General features: G+C 44.0%; 1 protein-coding gene across 1 annotated transcript; it reads left to right on the forward strand.

The window, feature by feature from the left end:
- The first annotated feature begins 506 nt into the window (after nucleotides 1-506).
- Nucleotides 507-23,889, forward strand: LOC126106144 (uncharacterized). Its single transcript, XM_049912386.1, has 4 exons — nucleotides 507-518; nucleotides 10,888-11,012; nucleotides 23,334-23,437; nucleotides 23,519-23,889. Exons 1-4 carry the CDS (start codon nucleotides 507-509, stop codon nucleotides 23,887-23,889), a joined length of 612 nt encoding a protein of 203 aa, XP_049768343.1.
- The last annotated feature ends 295 nt before the right edge of the window (nucleotides 23,890-24,184 follow it).

A 24,184-nucleotide genomic window follows, 5' to 3' on the forward strand; every position in this document is an offset into this window, starting at 1 on the left:
ACACCAATATCCTCACTTATATCAAAAGTAGGAATTTTGCAATGTCATCCCCTCTTGGATAAATTTCTGTAGATGCTCGTGCATCGAGATCTTTAGTTAATGCAGCGCATCGTTTCCCATCCTGCTGGAATAATTTTTTTGATTGTGGCTCGTGTGGAACAGAAATGTGTCATACTTGAAATTTTATGTAATTCGTACAATGCAAAGTGAAGTTCAGCAGGTGCGGCGCCGTGGTGATAGAAATAATGACAGTAGCCAGTGGCCAGGGAAACTGAAATACAGGTCGCCATAACGCAATGCCCAGCTGAATAGGCACAAGTTTTACGACTGAAGTTCCCCGCTGTTTTTTCTGTCGATTCTGGTGGTCTCCTTTCTCTGGCACTCCGCACACCGTACTCGCTCATAGCCTCCACGGGAGAAAGGGTCCAGCGTATATAAGCTCTGGAGAAGCCACGGCAGACATCGCAGTCTTCTAGTGGCCGACTCCAACACTGCATTCCAGCGTCATGTGGACTTTGGTGAGTACCGCCCAATTTCTGAGGATACGCGCAGGGCACCCCTCAAGTGGTTCAACAGACACAATCAGTATACACCCCATCACCCGATTCTTTAAAGTATCCAACTCCCACATCTTATTGTTATTACCGTTGAGGTCTTCAGTCTGAAGACTGGTTTGATGTAACTCTCCAAGCTGCTCTATCTTGTGCAAATCTCCTCATCTCCGAATAACTACTGCAACGAATTACCCTTCTGAATCTGCTTAGTATATTCATCTCTTGGTCTCCCTCTACAACTTTTAGCCGCCACACTTCCCTCCAGTACTGAACTGGTGATCCCTTGATGTCTCAAAATGTGACCTATCAACCGATCCCATCTTTGCTTCAACCAATAGCACAAATTTCTTATTTCCTCAATTCTTATCAGTACCTGAAATGCGGTGGTACAAAAGACTGCTGAAGATTAGATGGGTGATCTACCCATATAATCTTCAACATTCTTAGCCGAGCGGTCTAAGGCGCTGAAGTCATGGACTGTGCGGCTGGTCCCTGCGGAGGTTCGAGTCCTCCCTCGGGCATGGGTGTGTGTGTTAGTCCTTAGGATAATTTAGGTTAAGTAGTGTGTAAGCTTAGGGACTGATGACCTTAGCAGTTAAGTCCCATAAGATTTCACACACATTTGAACATTTTTTCAACATTCTTCTGTGGCACCGCATTTCAAAAACTTCTGTTCTCTTCTTGTCTAAACTATTTATCGTCCATGTTCCACTTCCATACGTCGCTACACTCCAAACGAATACCCACAGAAAAGAAGTCTTAACACTTAAGTCTATATTCGATGTTAACAAATTTGACTTCTTCAGAAATATTTTTCTTGCCACTGCCAGTCTACATTTTATATCCTCTCTGCTTCGACCATCATCAGTCGCTTTTCTGCCCAAATATGAAAACTCATCTACTACTTTAAGTGACTCGTTTCTTAAACTAATTCCCTCAGCATCACTTGATTTAATTCCACAACATTCCACTAATTCAACTACGGTCCATACTCCCATACAACACGTCATATCTCCCGGAAGAAAAGTTTCTCCCTTGAATTTATTTTGAATATTTTTACCACACTATTTTTTTTTACAAAAACACGTTACTATTTTAAGCTTATTCATTACGGATATTTTAGAACCCATGACTGTTAGTTGAACGTAAAACTGCAACCAGTCACTTTTTTTAATAGTTATTTATTATTCCATGAACCGGTTTTCGAACCTTTTCAGGTTCATCTTCAGATGGTTTCCTGGAAGTTACATATCTATTTCTAGCATAATGCTGTGTGCTGGCTTGCGACAGTATGGGCGGCTTTTTTCTGTTAGTAACGCCCATACTGTCGCAAGCCAGCACCCAGCATTTGCTAGAAACAGATATCTAACTTCCAGGAAACCATCTTAAGATGAACCTGAAAAGCTTCGAAAACCGGTTCATGGAATAATAAATAAGTAGTCAAAAAAATGACTGGTTGCAATTTTATGTCTTTACACACATTACTACATTTGAATGAATGATTTTGATAATTACCTGTTCACTTGTCAGTATTTTGTGCGGTGTCCCTGATTAAGGAGACGGTCTTCAACTTGTGTGCTGAAATTCTCTGCGAGAACTGCTCTTCAGGGGTGACTGAATCCATTCCTCCCGGACACGTGCAATAAGGTGGTCTCTGTTGCGTAGCCTAGGTTCTTCGAAGACTGCATCCTGCATTCTGAACCATAAATGCCCTATAGAGCTTAGGTCTGGACTGTTTCCAGGCCAGTCATCCCAAACTATAAGGAATGTTGTGTTCAGAAGCGCCGTTGTTTGTTTGGCTGCTTGAGCTGTTACCCCAATTTGCATGAGAAAGACTATTCTGGACGACTTAAGCATAGATAGAAGCAATCCTTTGCCGAAAATAATCACTATTGACGGTCCTTTTTGCACTAGACACATGCAGTTCAGTTTCTCCATAGTCACACATGCCACCAGTGACAATTATCTTCCATGATTGCTTTGCTTTGTGGACCGCGGAAATTTTCTCTGGTTCATTTGTACGGATCAGGAATTTTGTTTGTTGGGTTTTGTTTAAAAAAATGGCTCTAAAAACTATGGGACTTAACATCTGAGGTCATCAGTCCCTTAGACTTAGAACTATTTAAACCTAACTAACCTAAGGACATCACACACATCCATGCCCGAGGCAGGATTCGAACCTGTGACGGTAGCAGCCGCGTGGCTCCGGGCTGAAGCGCCTAGAACCGCTCGACTACAGCGGTCGGCTTTGGGTTTTGTATTAAGCTCTACTGGAGACTCATCTGGAAACAAAATGTGATACTTTTCGTCTTTCCTCCAGGGGTGACATCGGAAGAACCATCAAACAGTACTCTTACACACAATGCCTGCTGATCAGCATTTTTTTTTTTTTCTAAGAGCAGGACTTTTGTTGGTTAGACATAAGCACATTTTCCCCGGATTGTCTACGAATGAAGTCATTTACAGTTGTGCTCCGAAAGGTCTTTGTCGGTGGTCATCTGAGAAATTCAGATGTTTGTCAGCTGCCCGAGTACCGACGCCAATTTTTATTCTTTACCATATGCCTGATTTTTAATGTTCTCTCTGAGGTTTCGTAGTAGCTCAACTCCGTTACTGTCGCTAACATTACCGTCGCCTCCATAAATCCAAAGCGTAACGGTTTTTGGGTCAATACCCTATGTTTGAGCAATTTTTGTGTTAGACAGTCCACTGACATGGAAGCCCTGAATCTGGGAACGAACAAGTTCACATTCATTTCCCATTTTTAATTGCACCCTTAAAAAGACGAAAAATACAAATAACAACGAAGGAGTATACACACAAAGTTAAAAATTAATTTACATATCAGAGTGTACATCAAATAATGTGAGAGAAATTAAACTTTTACAACACTGCGTCTTTTCATATCCATACCTAAAATTTACAGATAATATTAAATATATTTATATTCTTTTAATAGGTGAAAACATAAGAATACTTAAAAAATTATTGACTGACAAATTTTCATTAACTTACCATTTACAGGTGTATTAAATTTATGAAAATTATCTGCTTAGCCGGCCGGTGTGGCCGTGCGGTTAAAGGCGCTTCAGTCTGGAACCGCGTGACCGCTACGGTCGCAGGTTCGAATCCTGCCTCGGGCATGGATGTGTGTGATGTCCTTAGGTTAGTTAGGTTTAAGTAGTTCTAAGTTCTAGGGGACTGATGATCACAGTAGTTATGTCCCATAGAGCTCAGTGCCATTTGAACCATTTATCTGCTTAGAAGAAGTGCTCCACCACAATAACATTTGCTAGCAGCAGACAAACAATGTGAGAATGTGTTCAGTGTGATTAATCAAGTTACATAGTCTAACATGAAGTTCACGCAGCAAGAGCCGCGTGTTGGTGTAGAGTGGTACTTTCGACACAGGGCATCAAACCCCAGTGGCTCCGTTAACAAAAAAAGGGAGAAACTTTCCGTCCACCCTGTTTGTGTTGAATAGTGATATAATTTTCCAGGTCCCTTCGGTGGTGTATGTGGGTAACGTCTGCAAAACGTATTGCGCATGAAGTTAGTAGTAAAGAAGTAATAAACAAAAATGTCAAGCCTGTTGCTAAAGTTTTACTGTAATAACGGCGAAAATGCAGCAACCGATAAACCCTTACCACTTTAATTTTTTCGTTTGTCTTTTTTTGGGGGGGGGGGGGGGGGAAGAGGGGGAGTCGAGAAAAATTGCGTAAAGGCTTGAAACTGTGTGTATAGTTTGTTGGAAGTCTAAAGTGTTCTCTTCCTCAAATACTGGATTAATAAAGTCTAGGTATTCGCGCGAAGTGGGCTATGCTCCTTTTTCACTCCCACTCCTACCCCTTTTATAGGTAAGTGGTTCTTACCCCTAGCGATTCTTCCCAGACAGTAAATGATATGTATACCAAGTTTGGTTGAAATCGGTTCGGTGGTTTAGGAGGAGATGTGGAACATTACATACATATATTTTTACAACGTATATGGATTCGGAGGAGAAAGTTGGTGATTGAAATTCGGTAAAAACATCGCGCCTCAACGAAAAACCTTCGTTTTAATGATTTCCACCTCAAATCGTGTATCACGTCTGTGAAACTATCTCCTGTATTTCGCGATAACACAACACGAGCTGTCCTTTGAAGTTTTTTGATGCCACCATCAGTCCTATCTGGTAAAAATCTCACGCGGCTCAGCAGCACTCTAGCACTAGACCGACAAACATAATGTAAGCAGCCTGTTTATCAGATTTCAGTTGCACCTTACAAATACTCTGTCACCCGCGTCCGCAGACCAAGTCGCTAATGCAGGCCACTGCGGGGGCGCTCGACTCGGAGGTAAGCCGGTTCGAACCCTGACGGTGGATGAAGTTTTCACTGCCAGTATTTGGCCGGCAAGGGGAGGAGAGGTGGTGGCGTAAAGTTCTGATCATTAGTCTTTGCGCCAATGTCCTGTGTCAAATTCCAAACTTCTCGGTAGGCTCTCATGAAGTAAGGGCATGTGATACTGGTCGAGCTGATCTGTCTATCAGATGGAACGTTAATCGAGATGGTCCCCTTGGCGATTTTCGAGAGGAGTGTTCTGTGTGCCGGCTTCGGGTTTGACCCTCTCCCTACTCTCATCATCTCCGACACGAACACGATAATACACTACACATACGAGGCGGGACCCAAAAGAAACCGGATTGTTGTCATAAAAAATTTATTGATGAATCTTTTTACAAAATTACTTCAGTCACCTTCAAAATACTCTCCATTACATGCGATGCACTTGTCAAGTCTCTTTTCCCACTGTTGGAAGCATGTTTGGAACTCTTCAAGTTTGATATTGTCCAGTGCCCTTTGCGAAGCTGTTTTTACCGCCTCCACATCGTCATAATGCTACCCTTTTAGTGTTTTTTTTCATTCGTGGAAATAGGAAAAAGTCGCATGGGACTAGGTCCGGCGAGTACGGAGCGTGGGGAACGACAGACCACCTCTGAGATGCCAAATAGTGGGTCACTCGTAAGGCCGTTGTCGTGATGCAGAAACCAGTCACCTGGTCGCCAAAGTTCCGGGCGTTTCCTCCTCACATCCTCTCGCAGACGCCTTAAAACATCCATGTAAAAGTGCTGGTTAACAGTCTGGCCAGGGGGTACGAATTTCCGATGCACAATTCCACGAACATAAAAAAAGACAATGATCATCGTCTTCACATTTGACCTCATCTGCCTTGCTTTTTTTGGTCTGGGAGAGTTGGGAGTCCTCCACTGGCTTGACGCTTGCTTGGTTTCTGGGTCATACCAGACTGAGGTCTTTTTGGTGGGGAGGAGGCAGGACGTTATCTTGGGCGGAGAGTCATCGACAGATGTAGAAATAATTTCGTGTGTGCTCCAGGGAACTGTGTTGGAACCCTTGGTGTTCATGTTGTATATTAAGGACCTTGCGAAGATATTAACTGTAACCTTAGACTTTTCGCGGATGATGCAGTTATTTATAATGAAGTACTGTTTGAAAAAAAGGCTGCATCAATATTCAGTCAGATGCTGATGTAATTTCAATGTGCTGCAAAGGTTGGCAATTTGCTGTAATTGTTCAGAAACGTAAAATGGCACACTTCACAAAGCGAAAAAAAAAAACGTAGTATCCTGCGACTATACAGGGTAAGTCACCTAACGTTACCGCTGGATATATTTCGTAAACCACATCAAATACTGACGAACTGATTCCACAGACCGAACGTGAGGAGAGGGGCTAGTGTAATTGTTTAATACAAACCATACAAAAATGCACGGAAGTATGTTTTTTAACACAAACCTACGCTTTTTAAATGGAACCACGTTAGTTTTGTTAGCACATCTGAACATATAAACAAATACGTAATCAGTGCCGTATGTTGCATTGTAAAATGTTAACTACATCCGGAGATATTGTAACCTAAAGTTGACGCTTGAAACCTCCGACGTTCAGTTGCGTGTTGTAACAAACACGGGCCACGGTCGGCGAGCAGCATCTGCAGGGACATGTTTACGATGACGACCGTGTTTACGAGTGTGGCTGTAGTGCACTGTTGTGGTTTGGTCTAGCTGTCGCAGTGTCCGCATGTAGCGCTTGCTGCTATTGTTATTCTGCATTCGTCTCCGCACGTAGACCAACTGTAGTACACGGTGTTACCAGACGTCTGTGATAGTGTAGTGTTGTAGGAACTGTGACCATGGTGTATTCGAACTCCGAAAAGGCGGAGATGATACTCATCTATGGCGAGTGTCGACGAAATGCAGCTGAAGCCTGCAGGGTGTATGCAGAACGGTACCCGGACAGAGAGCATCCAACGTGCCGCACATTGCAAAACATCTGTATGCAACAGCTGTATGCAACAGGTATGGTCGTAGCACGCAAACGGGTCCGTAACAGGCAGGAGAAGCGGGTGTAGTTGGTGTGTTAGCAGCTGTTGTCATGAACCCACATATGAGTACACTGGACATTGCGAGAGCCGGTGGACTGAGTCAAAGTAGTGTCATGCGCATACTGCATCGTCACCGCTTTCACCCGTTTCATGTGTCGCTACATCAGCAATTACATGGTGATGACTTTAATCATCGAGTGCAATTCTGTCAATGGGCACTAACAGAGAATGATGAAGCGGGTTTCACAAACCACGGGGCAGTGAATCTACGGAACATGCATTACTGGTCCGTGGACAATCCTCGCTGGTTCAGACAGGTAGAGCGACAGCGACCGTGGACTGTAAATGTATGGTGCGGAATCATTGGCGACCACTTCATTGGTCCTCACTTCATTGCAGGGGCCCAAACAGCTGCAACATACATCGCGTTTCTACAGAATGATCTGCCAACGTTGCTCGAAAATGTCCCACTGGAAACGCGTCGACGTATGGTGCACCTGCACATTCCACAATTAACACTAGGCTGACCCTTGACAGGATGTTTGACGGGCGTTTCATAGGACGTGAGGACGCATAAATTGGCCAGCCCGTTCTCCTGATCTTACACCTCTGGACTTCTTTCTGTGGGGTACGTTAAAAGAGAATGTGTACCGTGATGTGCCTACAACCCCAGAGGATATGAAACAACGTATTGTGGCAGCCTGCGGCGACATTACACCAGATGTACTGCAGCGTGTACGACATTCATTACGCCAGAGATTGCAGTTGTGTGCAGCAAATGATGGCCACCACATTGAACATCTATTGGCCTGACATGTCGGGACACACTCTATTCCACTCCGTAATTGAAAACGGAAACCACGTGTGTACGTGTACCTCACCCCTCATGGTAATGTACATGTGCATCAGTGAAAAAGACCAATAAAAAGGTGTCAGCCTGTGGACGTAATGTGCTGTTCCAGTCTCTTCTGTACCTAAGGTCCATCACCGTTCCCTTTGGATCTCTACGTAATTCGGTGCTCTCCGATACACACGATCGAACAGCGGAGGAGTAGTACTCAAGCGTCAACTTTAGGTTACAATATCTCCGGATGTAATTAACATTTTACAATGCAACAAACGGCACTGATTACGTATTTGTTTATATGTTCAGATGTGCTAACAAAACTAACGGGGTCCCATTTAAAAAAACGTAGGTTTGTGTTAAAAAACATACTTCCGTGCATTTTTTATGGTTTGTATTAACCAATTACACTAGCCCCCCTCCTCACGTTCGGTCTGTGGAATCGATTCGTCAGTATTTGATGTGGTTTACGAAATATATCCAGCGGTAATGTTAGGTGACTCACCCTGTATAATATCAATGAGTCACTGTTGGAACCGGGTAACAAATACCTGCATGTAGCACGTTGTAGGGATACGAAACGGAGCGATGACATTGTCTCAGTCGTGAGTAAAGCGGGTGCTACACTTCGGTTTATTAGTACAATACTAGGAAAATGCAGTGTCTTCAAAGAAGACTGCTTATAAATCGCTCGTGCGATCCATCCTGGAATATTGCTCTGAGTGTGTTGGACCCATTCCAAATCGGACTGGTAGGGGACATTAATATGGTTCAAATGGCTCTAAGCACTATGGGACTTAACATCTGAGATCATCAGTCCCCTAGACTTAGAACTGCTCAAACCTAACTAACCTAAGGACATCACACACAGCCATACCCGAGGCAGGATTCGAACCTGCGACCGTAGCAGCCGCGTGGTTCCGGGCTGAAGCGGCTAGAACCGCTCGACCACAGCGGCCGGCCGGGGGCATTGAAAGTACACAGAGAAGGGCAGCACGAATGGTTACAGGTTCGTTTGACCCGCAGGACAGCGTTACTGAAATGTTGAAAGAACTGATCTAGCAGGTATTTGAAGATAGACACAAACCGTATCGGAAAAAAATCTATTTACAAAGTATCAAAAAATGATGATCTAGGGATATACTGCAATTCCCTACATATTGCTTTCATAGGAGTCCTGGGGACAAGATGGCACTAGTTACAGCACTCACAGAAGCGACTAAACAGTCATTCTTCGTACGCTCCATCCGTGTATGGAACATGAAGAAATCCTAATTGCTGGTATTGTGAGAAGTTACTTCCGGAACAGTTGTGCAAACCATCCTAGAATATAGCTTAGATGTTAGCTTGGAGAGGAAAAAAAATCAGCCAACCTGTTGCAAATAAAGATTAACTGGAACCCTTGACTTAGGTTTCGACAGTTTTAAAATTGTGTTCTTCAGAAGGTGTATCGGATCTTGTTACGTCACATGCTGATTAAGTACAATGGATGACTCAGTATTGCCCCCCCCCCCCCCCCCACTGGTATTACAGGTGTGAACAGGAATTTGTCATCTACATACCGCTGTAATCCAGATCACATGATTGTGTTCTATTGTATACAAGACAACTTTTATGTCGACGTGAGCTTTACGTTTTTAAGGAACACTACACTTGGCGTTTATCTTCTCACCTGAAATACTAGAATGCTGCAATCCTAAGCCATGGATTGTGATTGTGTCCTCAAGATGGGTGTCTCACATGACAAAAGCCGTTTGGCTTTATTCTACGCTCTTAATCAGCATGTGACGTAACAAGATCCATTACACCTTCTGGAGAAAGCAATTTTAAAACTGTCGAAACCTAGGTCTAAGGTTCCAATAAGGTTGGCAACAGGTTTGTTTGACCCGTGGGAGAGTGTCACAGAGATGCTAAAAGAAATGAGCTGGGAGCCTGTTGTAAATACATATCAACTAGCTAACGTTTGCCTGCTTACGAAGATCCAGTCTTAAGTGAGGAATCTTAGAACATATACCTACTACAGTCCTCTACGTATCTCTCAGGATACGGAACTACGGAGATAATATTAGGCTTAAAGAACGCAGAGAAGCATTTCAGCAGTCACTGTTCTTGCGCCCCATACTCGAAAGGAGCGGGAGAAAACCTGAATACATGGTAAAATGGGCAGTACCCTATGCCAAGCATTTCTTAAGCAGTTTCCTTTGCCTACTGACTGCATTTTTCCAGTATTATACCACAGAGCGAATGAACAACAAGGGTCCCAGCATACTTCCCTGGGGCAAAGCTGAAGTTACGTGTACATTTAAATGGGGGGGGGGGGGGGGGAGTCTCTCCACGCCCACACCGGCTTGATGGTCAATACAAAATGTCCTCTGCCCTCTTTGGGTATTGGTTGGTTTTCACTAAGTGAGGTCTCGCAGGATGTGGGTACTGCGATGTTTGCGTACGTCTGGTTATGATTATCCATTAATACAGGCTCATCTGGGTCGAAAGTTGAACCAAGGGTAGCGGTTTGTAGGGCAGAGGAAAAAAAAAGTGCCAAGGCAAGAGCCAAGGGGAAAAACCTCTGCCATAGTCGGGTCGGGTTGTAAGAGCAGTAGCGGTTTTCTTGCCGCCTGCGACATGTCGTGCAAGGGTAGGCTCTGTTAGTAGTGGGTACTATGCAGGTCGATACCTTTGTCGTTGGGCGATAGTGTTACTCGGCGGCTGCTGCTGGTTGCCGTTGTTGATTTCTCGGTCAGCGTCAACATATCAGTGACAGTTAGGTTCGTCATCATTTAGTGTCCGATACGTCATATATGGATAAAGTATGAAAAAGAGCAGATAGAAGAGGTTGACAGTCTTAAATTCCTGGGATTACAACTTGATAATAAATTCAGTTGGGAGGAGCACGTCACAGAACTGCAGAAATGCCTTAACAAATCTGTATTTGCAATTCGAGTGTTAGCAGACATTGGCGACATAAGAATGAAAAAGCTTGCATACTTAGCCTACTTTCCTTCCATAATGTCATATGGTATATGGTATATGCCACATGAAAAAGTCATTTTGCTTTAATGATACTTCTGGAAATGCTCTTTAAAAATGCACTTCATTGTGTTGCAGAAAGTGTGCATCTTCGCCGCAGCTGCCATTCTGAGTGCTGCAACAGCTGAAAACGACGCGGGAGCTCCTGCCGACGCCAAGAAGACTGAGAAAAGGGGCGTTTATGGCGGCTACGGGGCTGCAGGGTGAGTGTGTGTGTCCAGTAGAACGAACTCTGAACTCCACACAGTGTCACAATCTGCACATGGACATTCCTTTCGTAACCTGGACCGTTCTATTCTAAGCTCCCATTCTACTGGTTTTTTCTTTTTACTTTCTATTGTGACTGCTGCATTTTTTTTTGTCTATACGTTATCAAAAGTATACGGATACCCAGAGCTTTTTTTCTAAAAGAAAGTTTGAGGGTACTCCGACATTGGATATAACGCAGCGAAAATTACTTATAACTGAAGCATGGGATACCACCAGTCTGCTTTTTACCATGACGTCATCAACATGTCGAACTACAAAAAAAAAAAAAAAAAAAAATGGTATCTGCCGCAGCTTCGAAATGCTTGAAACAGTCAATGACATCGCTTTTCCCACGAAAAACTGCGCTGATATCGTTCGCATTACAATTACCAACACGAAAAAATGAAATAAAAAATTTACGTCCGTGAAATAAATCTTTGGCACTCTTCCAAGTTGTCAACATCGTAAAAAAATTACTTTGTCGACGAAAAAGTTTAGGGTTACGCATCCCCCAGCGTTCCCCAAGAAAAAAAGCACTGCGGCTACCACTGCGTAATGTGGAATTGGGCAACGACAGTACGGAAGGTGGACCCGCCTGTTAGACAGGAGTTGCTCAAATGGATCAAATGGCTCTGAGCACTATGGGACTTAACATCTGAGGTCATCAGTCCCCTAGAACTTAGAACTACTTAAACCTAACTAACCTAAGGACATCACACACATCCATGGCCGAGGCAGGATTCGAACCTACGACCGTAGTAGCCGCGTGGTTCTAGACTGAAGCGCCTAGAACCGGTCGGCCACAGCGGCCGGCCACAGAAGTTGCGGAGCATTATTTAGTCAGTGGAGAAGCGGTAATAGAGTCGGTCGGGAGAGCTTGGTCAAATCGAACGTGCATCAGTCGTTTGATGTAACCTGAATGATAAATCCATTGCAACCCTTCTAGAGCTGCCCAAGTCGGCTATTGGTGATGTGATTTGTGAAGTGGAAAAGTGAAGGAACAACCACAACTAAAGCAACACCAGGTAGACCTCACGAACTGACGGACAGACACTGACGAGAGTGGCGGAGGGTGGTTGTAAAACAAATCGCCAGGGATCAACGTAAGGAATCACTCGTTAGCTCCAAAGTGCTGTCAGTCCAGCTAGGACAGTGACTGTGTGTAGGGAGCTGAAAAGAATGGGGTTCAGCGGTCGAACAGCTCCTCATGAGCCACAAATTTATGTAGTCAGTGCTAAGCGACACTTGGACTGGTTTAATGAACGACACCACTGCACAGTGGATGACTGGCAACGAGTATTTTGGAGTGATGAATCACGCGATACCCTGCGGCAATCCCATGGAGGCGCTCGGATATGCCCAATGCCTGGAGAACTTTACCTACCGCCATGAATAGCGCCAGTAGTGAAGGACAGGCGAGGTGGTGTTACAGTATGGAGGCGTTTTTCGAGGTTAGGATGATGTCACCTCATTTCGGTTAAGGAAACGCTAAATACGGAAGGATATAAACACATTTGGCAGCATTATGTACTGCAAACTTCACAGGGGCAGTTCAGAAAAGATGAGTGTTCTGTATCACCATGACAATGTATCCTGTCATAAAGCAGTATACAGGGTGGTCCATTGATAGTGACCGGGCCAAAATATCTCACGAATTAAGCATCAAACGAAAAAACTACAAAGAAGCTTGAAAGTGGAAACTTGAAAGGGGAAGCTTGAAAGGGGAAACCAGATGGCGCTATGGTTGGCCCACTAGATGGCGCTGCCATAGGTCAAACGGATATCAACTGCGATTTTTTAAATAAGAACCCCCATTTTTTATTTCACATTCGTGTAGTACGTAAAGAAATATGAATGTTTTAGTTGCACCACATTTTTCGCTTTGTGACAGATGGCGCTGTAATAGTCACAAACATATAAGTACGTGGTATCACGTAACATTACGTCAGTGCGGACGGTATTACCTTCGTGATACATTACCCGTATTAAAATGGACCGTTTACCAACTGCTGAAAAGGTCGATATCGTGTTGATGTATGGCTATTGTGATCAAAATGCCCGACGGGCGTGTGCTATGTATGCTGCTCGGTATCCTGGACGACATCACCCAAGTGTCCGGACCGTTCACCGGATAGTTACGTTGTTTAAGGAAACAGGAAGTGTTCAGCCACATGTGAAACGTCAACCACGACCTGCAACAAATGATGATGCCCAAGTAGGTGTTTTAGCTCCTGTCGCGGCTAATCAGCACATCAGTAGCAGACAAATTGCGCGAAAATCAGGAATCGCTAAAACATCGGTGTTGAGAATGCTACATCAACATCGTTGCACCCGTACCATATTTCTATGCACCGGGAATTGCATGGCGACGACTTTGAACGTCGTGTAAGTTCTGCCACTGGGCACAAGAGACGATGACAGATTTTTTGCACGCGTTCTATTTAGCGACGAAGCGACATTCACCAACAGCGGTAACGTAAACCGGCATAATATGCACTACTGGGCAACGGAAAACCCACGATGGCTGCGACAAGTGGAACATCAGCGACCTTGGCGGATTCATGTATGGTGCGGCATTATGGGAGGAAGGATAATTGGCCCCCATTTTATCGATGGTTACGTAAATGGTGCAATGTATGATGATTTCCTACGTAATGTTCTACCGATGTTACTAACTACAAGATCTTTCACTGCATGGCAGAATGGATATGTACTTCCAACATGATGGAGGTCCGGCACATAGTTCGCGTGCGGTTGAAGCGGTATTGAATAGCATATTTCATGACAGGTGGATTGGTCGTCGAAGCACCATACCACGGCCCGCAAGTTCACCGGATCTGACGTTCCCGGATTTCCTTCTGTTGGAAAGTTGAAGGATATTTGCCATCGTGATCCACCGACAACGCCTGACAACATGCGCCAGTGCATTGTCAATGCCTGTGCGAACATTACGGAAGGCGAACTACTCGCTGTTGAGAGGAACGTCGTTACACGTATTGCCGAATGCATTGAGGTTGACGGACCTCATTTTGAGCTTTCTTGCATTAATGTGGTATTTACAGGTAATCACGCTGTAACAGCATGCGTTCTCAGAAATGATAAGTTCGCAAAGGTACATGTATCACATTGGAACAACCGAAATAAAATGTTCAATCGTGCCTACGTTCTGTATTTTAATTCAAAAAACCTACCTCTTACCAACTGTTCGTCTGAAATTGTGTGTCATATGTTTGTGACTATTACAGCGCCATCTATCACAAAGCGAAAAAAGTGGTGCAACTAAAACATTCATATTTCTTTACGTACTACACGAATATGTAATAAAAAATGGGGGTTTCTATTTTAAAAAACGCAGTTGATATCCGTTTGAGCTATGGCAGCGCCATCTAGCGGGCAAACCATAGCGCCATCTGGTTTCCCCTTTCAAGCTAGACAAGTCTCGTTCTTTGTAGTTTTTACGTTTGACGCTTATTTCGTGAGATATTTGGCCCGGTCACGAGCAATGGACCACCCTGTATATGAAGCGATGGTTTATGGACAGCAACATTCTTGAAATGGACTGCCCTGCCCAGTGCCCCGACCCGAGCCCAGTGGTACACACCTCTGGGATCGCTTAGAACGTCGACTTCGGTCCAGATCTCAGCGTACAACAGCGACTCTGGTTTTGGTTCCAGTTCTTTAGAAAGAATAGGCCGCCATTCCTCCACAGGCATTCAGACAACTCAAGCAGTGTTGAATCGGTCATAGACGTGAAGGGTGGACGCACCACATATCCACTAATGGGTTTTAGGATATTTTTGATACACTTGGTTAAACGTTTTTGCTTAAAAAACAAAATATTGATCTGCAAAACATAAGTAATCGTCATATAAAAGGAGGGACAGCAGTCAGTCGCAAAATCTGTAATTTATTGCAGATCTAGATTTCGTCTATAACATAGTCATCACGTAAGCGTAGGGTGACTAGACGTCCAGATTAATCCGGACCTGTCCTCCTTTTTAGCTCTTTGTCCGGGGTCCGGGCGGGTTTTTAGTGTCCGGCTTTTTCGCATAGTTGAGCGTAAGACAGTTAAATTTACAATTCGTCTCGTTCTATTGCTCTTTTCTTCAATACTTTAACTATTGGCAAGGCTTTCGTGGCAAACACGCACGAAGGCGATGTTAGTAAGTGGCACCAAGATCGTCGACGTTATCGTTGATCGACCTATAAGCGAATGCAAATATCGATTATTTCAAATTTTCGTTTTGAAGCGGAATGTAAGATATGTGGAGCTGGAAGGTAAATCTCAGTAGCCAATAAAGGTAAGAAGTAACTCGACAGATTAACTGTCATGATTTTATTTCATTGTTTCATAGTCATTCAGTTTATTTGTATTCGGGAGGTTAAAGTGCAGTTTACAAGTCGTCAGCTGCTGCTTGAATTGTAGATGTTGGTAGCGGTGCGTCGTTTGAAGGGAGGTGAATGGTCTTACGTTTTTCGCTTTGTAAACAATTCCGTGTTGTTGACATAACAAAACAATTGACGCCACATTGTCACCACAATCAATGTTTTTATTTTTTTTTATATTGCTCAGTTAACCACCACCTGACCATCAGTAACAATTAACTACTAGTTTTACCGGTAATTCCCGGCAGTCACGTGACTTGCCCAAAGCTGACGGGTGGTATCCTCTTCTGCAGCTGACCCGTTTGATGTGTCCTCTTTTTTCTTCCTTTGTCCTCCTTTTTGAAGCTGTTTGTCCTCGTTTTAAAAAAAATGCATCTGGTCACCCTACGTAAGCGTCATATAAGTCCCAAGGCGTCGGAACATAAAATATGACAAAATGACACTTGTCTTTTCGTGGAAGACAAGGTCTTAGTTTTGTGTCTGGCACGTAAAGGCTAGTGTCATTTTGTCATATGTTATCCCCTGACACCTTAGGACCTATATGACATGATGACTCTGGATCTGCGATAAATTACAGATTTTGCGACTGACTACTGTCTGTCCTTCCGAGTGAAATTTCTGCAATCGCTGCGCATACAGGCATCCGGTACATTCCAACTTACAATTGAGAACTGAGATCCATAAATGCTCAAAGCAAATATACTAAGTTTTAAGAAGAATAGGTCTTAGTAAAAATCAAATTTGTGGGCGAACTACCAGTCCCCTGGGGTTGACTTATTTTCTACAACCAAGTCTCAATATCCTGTATTTCCTATTAAAAAATCTTGTACCCATTTTATATTACTAAATTTTGATTAATAATTAGGATTATTATTATTAATGTTAATCCACAAACTTTTCATGTACTGGATAGTTACAGTAGTGTCTTTTTTACTTGTGTAGTTTGTAATTAACGTGAAACCAGAACCAGAACATAAAGAACAGATACTAAATCTACCACTCACACAATTACTACCTATCCCAACACTTGATGGTCCTCGTTATCACCATTATCATTAAGCAGAAATGGCTTGAGGTTCAGATAAAACAGTCTGTTCACTATAGGCATGAAATCTAGTAGTTTTGTTAACCCACGTTTTTAAAGTCTGATCTAGTCGTTTTGTTAAGTATTCGTGTTTCAAGGTTGATATTTGCCCTCCTCGCAAGTATTCGGAACTCAAGCATGTGTTACACGCTCTTTGCTATTCTTAATGTCTATGAACGATTTAGAAGACAACCTGAGCAGCCCTATTAAACTGTTTGCAAATGACGCCGTCATCTAAGACCAAAAACAATTGCAAAACGATTTCGACACGATATCTGTGTGGTGCGTAAAGTGAATACGCCCAAACAACGAAAAACGTGAGATCATCCACATTAGCACTAAAAGATATGCATTAAATTTCGGTTACGCGATAAATCACATAAATTTGATTGCTGCCAATTCAACTAAATACCCATGGATTACAGTTGCGAACAACTTAAATTGGAACGATCACGAGGAAATGTTGTGGGGAAGCCAAGCGAAAGACTGCATTTTCTTGATAAACGCTTAGAAGTTGCAATAAATTTACTAAACCTGCGCTACGCTTGTCCGCGCCCTTCTAGAGTATTGCTGTGCGTTGTGATATTCCTACCAGATAACACTGACAGAGGATGACGGAAAAGTTCGAAGGAAGGCAGCCCGTTTTGTATTATCACGGGGTAGGAGAGAGACCGTCACTGATGAGCGATTTTGGGTGGCGATCATTAAAACAACGGAGTTTTTCGTTGCGGCGAGATCTTCTCGCGAAATTTCAATCGCCAACTTTGTACTCCGAATGCGAAATATTTTGACTCCTACCTACATAGGGAGAGACGACTATCGTAATAAAATAAGAGAAACCAGTGGTCACTCAAAAAGACTCAGGTTTTCGTTTTTCCCACGCGCATTTCGAGAGCGGAGCGGTGCAGAAATACGAGGGGCGTTTGAAAAGTCCGTCCAAAAATAAAAACTACTTCCGTGTTTGGGGTAAACCTTTTTTTTATTTTTCGACATAGTCTCCTTTTAGAGTTATACACTTCGTCCAACGCAGTACTAATTTGTTGGTCCAGTCCGAATAATAGGAATTGTCCAAGTCTGCAAAATAGCCATTAGTTGGTGCAATCTCCTCCTCGTTTGAATAAAATCTTTGTCCCGCAAGCCATTATTTTCAAATTGGGGATCAAATAGGAGTCCGAGGGAACCAAGTCTCGAGAATAGGGGGGGATGTGAAACGAGTTGAAATCCTATTCCCATTAAATTTTCGACCACAGCTGCTGAGGTGTGTCCTGGTGCATTGTCGTGATGGAAAAGGACTTTTTCGCAGTCCAGTCGCCAGCGTTTTTCTTGCAGCTCGGTTTTCAAACGGTCCAATAACGATGAATAATGTGAACCTGTAATAGTTTTACCCTTTTCCAGATAGTAGGTTAGGATTATCCCTTGTTGTTGTGGTTGTTGTTATGGTCTTCAGTCCTGAGACTAGTTTGATGCAGCTCTCCATACTACTCTATCCTGTGCAAGCTCCTTCATCTCCCAATACCTACTGCAACCTACATCCTTCTGAATCTGTTTAGTGTATTCATCTCTTGGTCTCCCTCTACGATTTTTACCCTCCACGCTGCCCTCCAATACTAAATTTGCGATCCCTTGATGCCTCAGAACATGTCCTACCACCCGGTCACTTCTTCTTGTCAAGTTGTGCCACAAACTCCTCTTCTCCCCAATTCTATTCAATACTTCCTCATTAGTTATGTGATCTACCCATCTAATCTTCAGCATTCTTCTGTAGCACCACATTTCGAAAGCTTCTATTCTCTTCTTGTCCTGCCGGCCGCGGTGGTCTAGTGGTTCTAGGCGCGCAGTCCGGAACCGCGGGACTGCTACGGTCGCAGGTTCGAATCCTGCCTCGGGCATGGATGTGTGTGATGTCCTTAGGTTAGTTAGGTTTAATTAGTTCTAAGTTCTAGGCAACTGATGACCTCAGAAGTTAAGTCGCATAGTGCTCAGAGCCATTTGAACCATTTTGAATCTTCTTGTCCAAACTACTTATCGTCCACGTTTCACTTCGATACCAGGCTACACTCCATACAAATACTTGCAGAAATGACTTCCTGACACTTAAATCTGTACTCGATGTTAACAAATTTCTCTTCTTCAGAAACGCTTTCCTTGCCATTGCCAGTCTTCTACATTTTATATCCTCTCTACTTCGACCATCATCAGTTATTTTGCTCCCCAAATAGCAAAACTCATTTACTATTTTAAGTGTCTCATTTCCTAATCTAATTCCCTTAGCATCACCCCACTTAATTCGACTACATTCCATTATCCTCGTTTTGCTTTTGTTGATGTTCATCTTATATCCTCCTTTCAAGACACTGTCCATTCCGTTCAACTGCTCTTCCAAGTCCTTTGCTGTCTCTGACAGAACTACAATGTCATCAGCGAACCTCAAAGTTTTTATTTGTTCTCCATGGATTTTAATACCTACTCCGAATTTTTCTTCTGTTTCCTTTACTGCTTGCTCAATATACAGATTGAATAACATCGGCGAGAGGCTACAACCCTGTCTCACTCCCTTCCCAACCGCTGCTTCCCTTTCATGCCCCTCGACTCTTATAACTGCCATCTGGGTTCTGTACAAATTGTAAATAGCCTTTCGCTCCCTGCATTTTACCCCTGCTACCTTTAGAATTTGAAAGACGGTATTCTAGTCGACATTTTCAAATGCTTTCTCTAAGTCTACAAATGCTAGAAACGTAGGTTTGCCTTTCCTTAATCTTTCTTCTAAGATAAGTCGTAGGGTCAGTATTGCCTCACGTGTTCCAACATTTCTACGGAATCCAAACTGCTCTTCCCCGAGGTCGGGTTCGACCAGTTTTTCCATTCGTCTGTAGAGAATACTCGTTAGTATTTTGCAGCTGTGACTTATAAAACTGATAGTTCGGTAATTTTCACACCTGTCAACACCTTCTTTCTTCTTGAAGTCTTACAATTTCGCCTGCCTCATACATCTTGCTCACCAGGTGGTAGAGTTTTATCAGGACTGGCTCTCCCAAGGCCGTTAGTAGTTCCAATGGAATGTTGTCTACTCCCGGGGCCTTGTTTCGACTCTTCAGTGCTCTGTCAAACTCTTCACGCAGTATCGTATCTCCCATTTCATCCTCATCTACATCCTCTTCCATTTCCATAATATTGTCCTCAAGTACATAACCCTTGTATCGACCCTCTATATACTCCTTCCACCTTTCTGCTTTCCCTTCTTTGCTTAGAACTGGGTTTCCATCTGAGCTCTTGATATTCATACTAGTGGCTCTCTTTTCTCCAAAGGTCTCTTTAATTTTCCTGTAGGCAGTACCTGTCTCACCCCTAGTGAGATAAGTCTCTACATCCTTACATTTATCCTCTAGCCATCCCTGCTTAGCCATTTTGCTCTTCCTGTCGATCTCATTTTTGAGACGTTTGTATTCCTTTTTGTCTGCTTCATTTACAGCATTTTTATATTTTCTCCTTTCATCAATTAAATTCAATATTTTTTCTGTTACCCAAGGATTTCTACTAGCCCTCGTCTTTTTACCTACTTGATCCTCTGCTGCCTTCACTACTTCATCCCTCAGAGCTACTCATTCTTCTTCTACTGTATTTCTTTCCCCCATTCCTGTCAATTGTTCCCTTATACTCTCCCTGAAACTCTGTACAACCTCTGGTTTAGTTAGTTTATCCAGGTCCCATCTCCTTAAATTCCCACCTTTTTGCAGTTTCTTGAGTTTTAATCTACAGTTTATAACCAATAGATTGTGGTCAGAGTCCACATCTGCCCCTGGAAATATCTTACAATTTAAAACCTGGTTCTTAAATCTTTGTCTTACCATTATATAATCTATCTGATACCTTCTAGTATCTCCAGGATTCTTCCATGCATACAACCTTCTTTTATGATTCTTGAACCAAGTGTTAGCTATGATTAAGTTATGCTCTGTGCAAAATTCTACCAGACAGCTTCCTCTTTCATTTTTCACCCCCAATCCATATTCACCTACTATGTTTCCTTCTCTCCCTTTTGCTACTCTTTTCCTTATCCCTTGCGAATCCCAAATGACAGTCACCATAACGTTTCTGGCCGAAGGACTGGTCTTCTCCTTTTTTGGTGCAGTTTATCCCTTGGTAACCCTTTGTTTACATTGTTGTTTGGTCTCAGGAGTATAGTAATGTAACCATGTTTCATCCACAGTGACGAAACGACGCTTAAAGTCCTGCGGATTCTTCTTGAACAGCTGCAAACCACCCTTGCAACACTTCACACGATTCCGTTTTTGGTCAAGCGTGAGCAATTGCGGAACCCATCCTGCGGATACCTTTCTCATGTTCAAACGTTTATGCAAAATATTATGTACCCGTTCATTCGAGATGCCCACAGCACTAGCAATCTCACGCACCTGAACTCTTCTGTCATCCATCGCTATATCATGGATTTTATCAGTGATTTCTGGAGTCGCAACCTCTACAGGGGTCCAGAACGTTCAGCATCACTTGTGCCCATATGGCCACTCCGAAAATTTTTTAACCACTTATAAACAGTTCTAATGGAAGGCGCAGAGTCGCCGTAATTTTTATGAAGCTTCTCTTTAGTCTCCTGAGGCATTTTGCCTTTCAGAAAGTAATGTTTAATCACCGCACGGAATTCTTCTTCGACCATATTTTGACAATCACTCGAGTTCCTTGATTCACACGAATGCCAAACACAAAGAAATAGATCAATATGGCTGAAACTTGGTGTGCGTTCTTTCCAAAGATGCTACTAACTAAACATGACCTTGATACGCGCCGGTGGTGCCATCTCTCGGACTTTGCACAGACTATTCAAATGCCCCTCGTAGTCTGAAGTTGGTTCGATGAACCCCTCGCCAAGAATTGAAGTGTGAATTGCAGAGTAGTCATACAGATGTATAATCGAATTGGGAAGAAAGGAATTCATGGCACAATCTGATAAGATATATCCTCATGCGATCGAAGGATCGTCAGTTTGCTAATGGAGGGAAGTTTTGGGGTTAAATTCACAGAAGCGGACAACGGATTTAGGGTAATCGTGTCCAAATGGACGTAGGCTGCAGTTGCTATTGAGAGATGAAGAGGCTTTCATGGGACAGACTAGCGTGATGCCCTTTGGCATTCAAAACCGTTTCCATTCGTTTCGACATGAATAAATACAGGTCCTGTATGGGTTTCAGCGGAATCTTATACCATTCTTCATGCAAAACAGTGGCACGTTCATATGGAGGTCGGCAGCGGTCACGCACGTTTCTCTCCAGAGTAGACCGCAAAGGTTCACTACCTTGTGATCTGGTGGTTGTGGTGGCCAGGGGAAATGCAACACTGTCCTTGTGCTCATAAAAACCAATTGCGGGCGATGCGAGCTGTTTGAGTAGGGGCCCTGTGGACTTAGAAAACAGAATCACCAGGGGGAACAAGCATTGTACTGTGGGACGGACGTGGTCAGCCAAAGCAGTCACATACTCCTTGGCAGTATACGACCTTGCGGAATAATCGTGGGGCCCATGGAATACTGCAATATGGCCGCTCAAATATTTACCCAACCCTCCCGCCATGTTTCACTCTTGGGACGTAAACTAGTCCAGAAGCTGGAAACAACATGAAACAAGGCTTATCCAACCACATGACATTCTTCGACTGGTCCATAGTCCAGGATTTATTGCTTCAGACCCATGTTTTCCTGTCACGCGCATTTGTATCTCTCGTGAGTGGTTTTGGAATTCCAGCTCGCCTTGCTGACGGAACGCCCTTTATACTGTTTTTGTGCTGACAGGGTTTGCGAGTGCGGCATTCAGTTCTGCAGTGACTTCGGGATTAGCCGAGCGGTCTAGGGCACTACAGTCATGGACTGTGCGGCTGCTCCCGACGGAGGTTCGAGCCCGCCCACGGGCATGATTGTGTGTGTTTGTCCTTAGGGTAATTTAGGTTAAGTAATGTGTAAGCTTAGGGACTGATGACCTTGGCAGCTAAGTCCCATAAGATTTCACACATACATACACTTCTACAGCTGTTGTCTTCTTATTTTTCGCCACCGTCTTCTTGAATGATCGTCCATCACGATCAGTCAACACATCCGTGTCGCGAAGTAGCGGATGCTGGCTTTCTGCCATCCCTGTAAGTGGTATAAATCATCGATACGGTGTCTTTTGAAGCACCAAACACTTCTGCTACCTTGGTTACGGAAATACTCATTGTACGAGCAGCAACAATTTTCCTGCGCTCGAAGTCACTTAGCTCCGACATAATGCACTCACAATTACACAGAACACTGTTCTGAACACGACATTGTACAAATGCCGTTCATATACAAATACAACTGCGCAGCCTGCAGACTTGGCTATCATTTGCATTTATGCTGAAGCACACTTTTTTCACCGAGCAAGGTGGCGCAGTGGTTAGACACTGGACTCGCATTCGCGAGGACGACGGTTCGATCCTGCGTCCGGGCATCCCGATTTAGGTTTTCCATGATTTCCCTAAATCGCTCCAGGTAAATGCCAGGATGGTTCCTTTCAAAGGGCACGACCGACTTCCTTCCCTAATCCGATGAGACCGATGACCTCGCTGTCTCGTCTCCTTCCACAAACAACCCCAACCCAATACTTTTCTCATTGTGTTTCACATTTTTGTAAAACCCCTGCATGAACAATCTGAATTCCCCAGAAAGTAAATTGCTTTTGGTCATTGTCATAAACCGATAGTAATCTCTGCTAGCCTTCAAAAATACCCAGTGTTTGGATGAAAACGAATTATGTGTGGAATGCGTTTGTGATTGCAGGGGTTTGGGTGCAAGTGGTGGTTATGCCGGATATGGAGGCGGTGGTCTAGGTGGAGTCGCCAGCGCCGGAGCAATCGGTGGAGGCGGCCTCGGAGCTGGACTCGGTGGAGCTGGCTTTGGGGGTGGACTCGGTGGAGCCGGCATCGGAGCTGGACTCGGTGGAAGTGGAACGGATGTGGTTCCAGTGGTGTTGGTGCAAAATCCACATCCAGTTCCTGTGCCTGTACCCGTCACCAGGAGGGTCCAAGTAGTCATCCCTGTGCCGGTGCCCCAGCCGGTTCCTGTCGGCGTGGGAAGTGGTGTGGGTCTCGGGGGCAGCATTGGTGCAGGAGCTGGACTCGGTGGTGGTTTCGGAGGAGGAGCCGGATTTGGGGGTGGCTATGGAGGAGGTATCACTGGGGGTGCATCTGGTCTCGGTGGCCTGGTCGGAGGATACGGAGGTTATGGGGGTTACGGAGGCTACGGAAAGGGAGGTGGCTTGGGTGGAGCTGGAGGTGTGACTGGTTACTCCAGCGTAACCATTTCTACTGGCGGCGGTCATCACTTCAAGGGGTAAAATGCGCCATACACCTCAATGGATACGAGATATTGGAAACCAGAGAGCACTGTCACAGCTTTGACAATCGTCTTTTAACTTCACACCAGTTTCCTTTCACACCTATGCTGTCAAACATCTCCACACTCCAGCCTCTGAAAATTCTCCGACATCGGCTTTTGTTTGAGCAAATTCCTCTTTTGCACACATATAGCTTCACCCTGCTTAGCAGTTTCATCCACCCACAGTCTACCAATCAGCACTGCCTTGGAGACCTCTGTGACACAGTACTGCTAATGCTGCCAGTCATTATGAG

The sequence above is a fragment of the Schistocerca cancellata genome, chromosome 10, assembly GCF_023864275.1.
Source record: "Schistocerca cancellata isolate TAMUIC-IGC-003103 chromosome 10, iqSchCanc2.1, whole genome shotgun sequence".
In the NCBI taxonomy this organism is placed as follows: Eukaryota; Metazoa; Arthropoda; class Insecta; order Orthoptera; family Acrididae; genus Schistocerca; species Schistocerca cancellata.